At 43.7% G+C, this 7,579-nt stretch overlaps 1 protein-coding gene across 1 annotated transcript in view; it reads left to right on the top strand.

Moving 5' to 3' along the window:
- The first annotated feature begins 1,745 nt into the window (after positions 1-1,745).
- LOC107676732 (voltage-dependent calcium channel gamma-2 subunit-like) overlaps positions 1,746-7,579 on the top strand; it is a 12,121-nt gene continuing 6,287 nt past the window's right edge. Inside the window, exon 1 of the mRNA XM_016471392.1 lies at positions 1,746-2,288. Coding sequence (XP_016326878.1) covers positions 2,078-2,288 — 211 coding nt within the window. The 5' untranslated portion in view covers positions 1,746-2,077. The remainder of the gene's footprint in view (positions 2,289-7,579) is intronic.

The raw sequence follows: 7,579 nt of genomic DNA, 5'->3' as shown, positions 1-7,579 counted from the left end.
AGAGAGAGAGAGAGAGAGAGAGAGAGAGAGAGAGAGAGAGAGAGAGATCCTCAGAGCTGAAAATGCTGCATGTGCGACCCATAAATTAAGTGCTAACTTTACTTTTACATTTTATTGCATTATTTAATTTCAGTTTATGTTCTTCTATTTTTTTCTTTCTCTCTCATTCAATGCATTCTATAAACATTTTTAATTTTATTTAATGCAAATTTGATCTTCATATCATATTTCTCCATATTTCTGCTTGTGTAAGTGACCTGTGCCAGTGAACGCGCCTTTGGTGTTTTGCTTTGTGTGTGTGTGTGTGTGTGTGTGTGTGTGTGTGTGTGTGTGTGTGTGTGTGTGTGTGTGTGTGTGTGAGACATAGAGACATGAGGAACAGACACATCAACTGCAGCACCATCAGCCAGAGCCGCAGCCAATCACGGGCCTGCTTTCACGTGACGTCACTGCATTGTATTCTAAATTCATAAATCTTCTTGATCTCTGGCTCTGTGTGTCGCACTGGCTGCTGCTCGTCGCGTCCTGAATGTAAAGTGTGTCCTCTGCTCTGCTCTAGAGCACTGATGTCTGTCCGAGGTGCTCCTGCTGTCTCGCTGCTCTCTCATCCTGACCTCACTGAGATGATCTGAGCAGTAATGCAGAGACTACAGTACGGCTGTCAGGAGCATTACGCATTACGCGTGCCGACATGTAAACCAAGGTTAATGGTTGGCTGCTGTAATGCTCACACATCTCTAATGTTGACTCCATCGCAAGAGGGAGACAGTCGCCTTGGTAACAGCAGGATCCGTCCAGCTTCAGCACCAGCTGCAGAACATCCATCAGTCCTCCAGTGATCCTCACTACTGCCACATATCAGTAGTCGCCTATAAATGTTACATATTTCTTTAGTTTTAATTAAATGAAACCTAACATGTGATCTAGTGCCAGATCTGAGGTCTCAGAGACTGAGATGAGGCCTTCAGCTCCAGATGTTCCTCGCGCATCTGCAGGAATAACATCCGCATCGTTCTGGAATTCTGAAGAACTGAGGTTTCTGACGCCAAATTAAAGCGAGATCGAAGAGTCTCGCAGCAACAAGCGGCCCCGCAGACAGACAGACAGACAGACGAGAACCTCCATCTGCTGGAACCCGACACCGAGCAGAAAGACGGAATAGAATCAGATGCTCGCTTTCCTCCGGCGTGCGTCCATCAGCCGTTCCTTCAGCGCCGTGAGAGGAGCAGCGCTCGTCCGTTCGGTGATCATCCGTCGTGATTCGGGGTTTTTTTTTTCACTTGTGCATGTGGTTGATGGCGCGGGTGGGCTGCGGATCGGGCACCGGGTGTGATGTGACCGGTTCGGCGGACGGGAGAACCGCGGGGCTGCTGTGGAGCGTCGCTTCTCTTCACCGGATTCCCGTCGCGTGATGCTCGCTCGCGCTTTTCCTCAAGAAGCATTCGACGGAATAAAGGCCACCTATGGAAACTGGAGACCAGAATTTTAGAAAAAGGCAAGCGAGTGATTTTATGTGTCTTTTATTTATTTATTTATTTATGATTTTTTTTTTCATCGCCAGGATGGATTGATTTAATTGACGCATCGCAGCCCTGAATGATTTTCACCCCAAACTGTTTTTGATTCAAACGGATCGGTTTTAATCACTCGTCCGAATCCGTTGTTGGATTATTAGATTCATGGATGGGCGCGCGGACGGCGGCGGTTCGGTACCGTGATGGGTTCACATTTCCACCAGGAGCCTTCATTTGAAGGCTGAGTCTCTCTCAGTTGGATCGAGAACAGGCCAGATTGAGTGAAGATGAGTTTATCTTTTGCCAGAATGTTCCCTTCCCCATTTAATATTTGGAGTGTCACTCAAGTTCATCATAATCAGACTAATGAGCTGCATTAATATGTCGATGCAGGTAGAAGCGGCCTGCTGTTTGTCTTACTTCTAGTTTAATCCACGATCCCTCTCGGGCCCTCGGTCTCTTGGGCCCCCGTTTTTTTCTTATTTTGTCCCCTTAAATCCACAAATATTTATTTCCTATACGTCAAGAGGAAAGGGGGCTCCCCTTTCGTGGAATGCGGCAACATGGGTGTGTTTGAGCGCGGCGTCCAGATGCTGCTGACCACGGTGGGTGCCTTCGCCGCCTTCAGTCTGATGACCATTGCTGTGGGGACGGACTACTGGCTCTACTCGCGCGGGGTCTGCAAAATAAAGACTACTAACGAGAACGAGACCAGCAAGAAGAACGAGGAGGTGATGACCCATTCTGGCCTGTGGAGGACCTGCTGTCTGGAAGGTAGGAGCTCCGAGAGAAGTTCTGAAGAACCTTTATGCAGCTCTTCATAATTCATAATGACGGTAAAAGCATCATGACAGTCATCCGTATGACTCGTGCGCTGTATTCCAAGTCATACGATATAGTTTTGTATGAGGAACAGGTCAAAAATGTAAGCCATTATTCACTGAAAATCTCCAGAAGATTTGGAATATTAAAAATAAAGTTCCCATGGATGATGGTTCCATGATGATCCATTTCCACTGCACTAAAGGTACTTTATAGTGGAAAAAGTTTCTTTAGATAATGTTCTTCACATTAAGAAAAAAGTGGATCACTAAAAGGTTCTTCTGTGGATTCACTGACCTTTATTTTTAAGAGTGAAGCACACACGACATGTGGATTACATTTGTGATGCTTTTTATCATCACTATGAAGAGCTGCATTAAGATTCTTCCAAATCTCATCTTTGTATTTCCATGGAAAAAACGACAGCATACATTCTGTCCACATATACGCAAACAAGCTTCAAGATGTTCCTCCTGTTTGAGCCCCATTGACAGCTGACTGTGTGACTCTGGAGCAGCAGGATGAATGAGTTTCTGATTTAGTTTGGTTTGGGTCAGATCCAGCGTTTGCTGTGCTTAGAGTCTGACCCCGACCGTATTAAATCAATTTTATTTTCCTGTAGACTGAACGCCTGCAGGATTGTATTAGAGGAATAGTTGACCCAATAAATAAACATTTGCTAAAAATGTGCTCACTCTCCGGCCATCCAAGATCAGGATGAGTTTGTTTCTTCATCAGGTTTGTAGAAATGTAGCATTGCATCAGTGTCTCAGCAATGGATGCTCTGCAGTGAATGGGTGCCGTCAGAATGAGAGTCCAAACAGCTGATAAAAACATCACAATAATCCACAAGTAATCCACAGCACTTCAGTCCATCAGTTAACTTCTGGAGAAGACAAAAGCTGAAACAAATCCAGCATTAAGACGTTTTTAACTAAAATACATTGAGTCCATAATCCATAATAACGCTTCCTCCAGTGAAAAAGTGTTCTGGTGTGAATCAGGAGAGAAATCTGCACAGATCAAGCAGCGTTTAAACAGCTCTAAACAAATATGTGGCTGGATTTTGATGTGAGAGACAACAGCAGATGCACTTTTTCACTGGAGGAAGTGTTATTATGGATTATGGACTCAATGTATTTTAGTTAAAAACGTCTTAATGCTGGATTTGTTTCAGCTTTTGTCTTCTCCAGATGTTAACTGATGGACTGGAGTGCTGTGGATTACTTGTGGATTATTGTGATGTTTTTATCAGCTGTTTGGACTCTCATTCTGACGGCACCCATTCACTGCAGAGCATCCATTGCTGAGACACTGATGCAATGCTGCATTTCTCAGAATCTGATGAAGAAACAAACTCATCCTGATCTCAGATGTTTGGATGTTAGCCTAATTTTCATTTTTGGCTAAACTATTCCTTTAATTCAAACATTCTGTTTGTAGCTTGAGATTTTCACCCATGTTTTCCAGTGAAAGGACTGTGGTTGTGCCATTATGCAGTTTTTACAGTATTCAAGCTTTTTTGGCAGTAAGAATACAGTATTTGTCTGTTTAACACATTTTATCATGTTAAAATCCATAAAAACAAAAAACCCATTCACAGAAAAGAATGTTACTATATATCGTTTTTACTATAAAGTCTTATAATGCTTTGAATTTCCTCACTAAACTGATCTGGAGACACATTGAGAATGAGGTGATTTGTGCTCCAGTCAGCAGTTTATATGACATCAGCCAAACAGCTGTGATATATACAAACCTGACGGGAACAGCTGATCAATTCATCCTAACTTCAGTTCTTTCTCAGTTATTTCTGGTTGAAATTTATTTCATTGAGTATCTCAGAACGATTAGTCCGAGGGAATGCATTAATGAAGGGGTTTGGTAATTCTCTGTTGCTGTGCATCATCTGCCTTCATATTTAGTTAAATCTAGATAGCAACCTTAAGAACACTTTATTTAATGTGCAAAACCGATCCAGCAGAAATTATGCATTGAATAATTCAGAAATCAGAAAGCGCTTTATTGCCAGGTGTGTTTACGCATACGAGGAATTTGTTTTGGTGACAGAAGCTTCCACAGCACAAACTGAATGACAGTGACAAGTCACAGATAGTAAAAATAGGAAATAATAATATACAGCAACTATTTAAAAATAATACACAATAGACAAAAATAGAGAATAGATGGTATTTGTGTGTACAGGTATGATATGTACAAATGCAAGGACATGTGAATAAGAAGTATGGTGTGTTAAATGTGTAAATAGTGTTGTGTTTTAAACGTTTAATGACAAGTTAACTGTTCATGAGAAGGACTGCCTGAGGGAAGAAACTGTTCTTATGTCTGGCCGTTCTGGTGCTCAGTGCTCTGTAGTTCACAGATTAAGTGTGCTGGATGTGAGGGATTTTGCCAGCTCTTTTACTCACTCTGGATGAGTGCAGTTCTGGGAGAGCGTGGAGGGTTGAACCAGTGATTCGCTCAGCAGTCCGGACTATAGGCTGTAGTCTTCTGAGGTCAGTTTTGGTAGCTGAGCCGAACCAGACACTTACTGAAGTGTACAGGACAGACTCAGAACTGAATCAGCAGCTACTGTGGCAGGTTGAACGTCCTCAGCTGGTGAAGGAAATACAGCCTCTGCTGGGCCTTTTTCACAATGGAGTCAATGTGAGTGTCCCACTTCAGGTCCTGAGAGATAGTGGTGCCCAGAAATCTGAATGACTCCACTGTTGTTACAGAGCTGTTCATGATTGTGAGTGGGGGGAGTGCAGGGGGGTTTCTCCTGAAGTCCACGATCATCTCCACTGTTTTGAGCGTGTTGAGCTCCAGGTTGTTATAACTGCACCAGACAGCCAGCTCTTTAACCTCCTGTCTGTTAGCAGACTCATCTCTGTCCTGGATGAGGCTGATAAGTGTAGTGTCATCTGTGAACTTCAGGAGCTTGACAGAGGGGTCAGTAGAGGTGCAATCATTGGTGTACAGGGAGAAGAGCAACGGGGAGAGGACACAGCCCTGAGGAGCGCCAGTGCTGATGCTGCGGGTGCTGCATGAGAATTTCCCCAGTCTGTACTAGCTGCTGCCTGTCTGTCAGGAAGCTGGTGATCCACTGACAGATGGAGCTAGAAACAGAGAGCTGGGTTAGTTTGGTCTGGAGGAGTGATGGGATGATGGTGTTGAAAGCGGAGCTGAAGTCAACGAACAGGATCCTCACATAAGTCCCTGATTTGTCCAGATGCCGCAGGATGAAGTGCTTTCCCATGTTCACTGCATCATACACAGACCTGTTTACTCGGTAAGCAAACTGCAGGGGGTCCAGCAAGGGTCTAGTGATGTCCTTCAGATAAGCCAACACCAGTCTCTCAAACGACTTCATGACCACAAATGTTGAGAGATGGACAGAACGGGTGTGGGGTGTGAGACAGGGTTTTTCAAACCTGCAATAGAACTCATTCAAATTCCTAATAATCAGATCGGTGGCACCTTCTTCAAAAACACTCCAGTCAGTGCAGTCGAAGCAGGCTTGTAAATCCCGCTCTGCTTCAGTAGTCCATCTTTTTACAGTCCTGATTTCAGTTTCTGCCTGTAGGTCAGTATAAGATGGACCAGGCAGTGATCAGAGAGCCCCAAAGCTGCCCATGAAACAGAGTGATATCCATCCTTTATTGTTGTGTAGCATGGGTCCAGTATATTACTGTCTCTGGTGGGAAATGTAACATGCTGTCTGTATTTTTTGCAGTTCACTGGAGAGATTTGCTTTATTAAAGTACCCGAGAATGATTAGAACAGAGTCTGGGTGTTGTTGTAATAATGTCTGTGATTTGATCAGCCAGTTGTTGTGCGCTTGCGGTGGAATGTAAACACTTACGAGAATGAACGAGGAAAATTCCCGCAGTGAATAGAACGGCTTACAGTTGATGAAAAGTGTTTAGATCAGGACAGCACATCTTCTTTAACGCTGTACACCAGCTTTCGTTGATGTAGAAGCATGTCCCACCGCCACGTGATTTCCCTGTTGATGCTGCCGAATGTTCAGTATTATTAAAGGCTTGATTTCCACACTGATGGCTTTACAGCAGCTAATAACAGAACGATCTGAGTTATGCAGCTGCTGTTGGCATCAGTCTTTCCTCAGGCAGGATTCCCTTTGTTTTAGTTGTTTTTGTGTGTCTTTAGTGAAGCCTGTCCTAACATGAACCTTAAACTCGCATACAGGGCATCATTAGACAAACCAAACTCTAAAATATGATCCAGCGTCCATCTGAAAGTGCACGCAAATTCATCAGCTTTTAATTTTCATGTTCTGTTGTGCGTAACAGTTCCTGATGATTATTTCTGTGGCACTCCTATGGAGGGAGGATCAATGGTCTGTCTGGAGGGCAGCAGGATCAGCATTTGATGGCCTGTTATGTCACTGTCCAGACAGCGGTCACTTGTCATAAATGTGGCTCTGCATCAGAATTTTGTAAGGATGCTTCTGTATTTGAGTCCTTTAGAACAGTGGTTCTCTTATCTGACGGCCTCGGTTCAGTTCATGGATCTCCCGCCTAACGAGCTGGTGATCTGAATCCGGGACTGGAATTTCCTTCAGCAGCTCAGTCTGTGTCCTCTGCCGATTCACCGGTGTGTTTTGTCCGCAGAAATGCTTTATTCAGAGCTGTAAGATTATATGACTGGTGGTTTTCTCATCAGATATTTTCATGATTGATTTTATTGATTAGTTGTCTTAATATCAGAATGTTGTTGCACATGTAAACAGTCACGTATGTGTGGGATTTAGTGCTGCTCTTCGTTTGATCTCTTCTGTGTTTCTGGGTCTGTAAACATTTCTGTTCCTGAGAGAGCAGATTAAAATGAGCTTGTCCACACTGGTGTCAGAGGAGAGAGAGAGTCTGTGAGCTAAAGATTCAAGAGATACAAGAAATGATGTAAAAATGTAGAAAGTTTCCTGTAAGGGGTAGGGTTGGTGTAGGGCAATAGCACATACAGTTTGTACAGTATAAAAACCATTTAGATAGCTAAGTAAACGTGTGTGTGTGTGTGTGTGTTTCCCCTCAGACTCTCATACAGTTATTACAGTCAATCCATCAAAGTTAGACTTTTCATCTGGGCTGGCAGAAGGATGAGACAGGTGCTGATGATACAGGTGATGATGCAGGTTTATTAGAGTGAGACAGAGCTGCTGTAGGGGACGGTACTGAGATGTTTCCAGCTCCACTGAGAACATTTCACACCCGCTGAAAGGT

This window comes from Sinocyclocheilus anshuiensis, unplaced genomic scaffold (genome assembly GCF_001515605.1).
Source record: "Sinocyclocheilus anshuiensis isolate Anshui unplaced genomic scaffold, SAMN03320099.WGS_v1.1 scaffold3329, whole genome shotgun sequence".
In the NCBI taxonomy this organism is placed as follows: domain Eukaryota; kingdom Metazoa; phylum Chordata; class Actinopteri; order Cypriniformes; family Cyprinidae; genus Sinocyclocheilus; species Sinocyclocheilus anshuiensis.
Note: the sequence above shows the minus strand (reverse complement) of the source record. Positions and strands in the feature narration are given on the sequence as shown.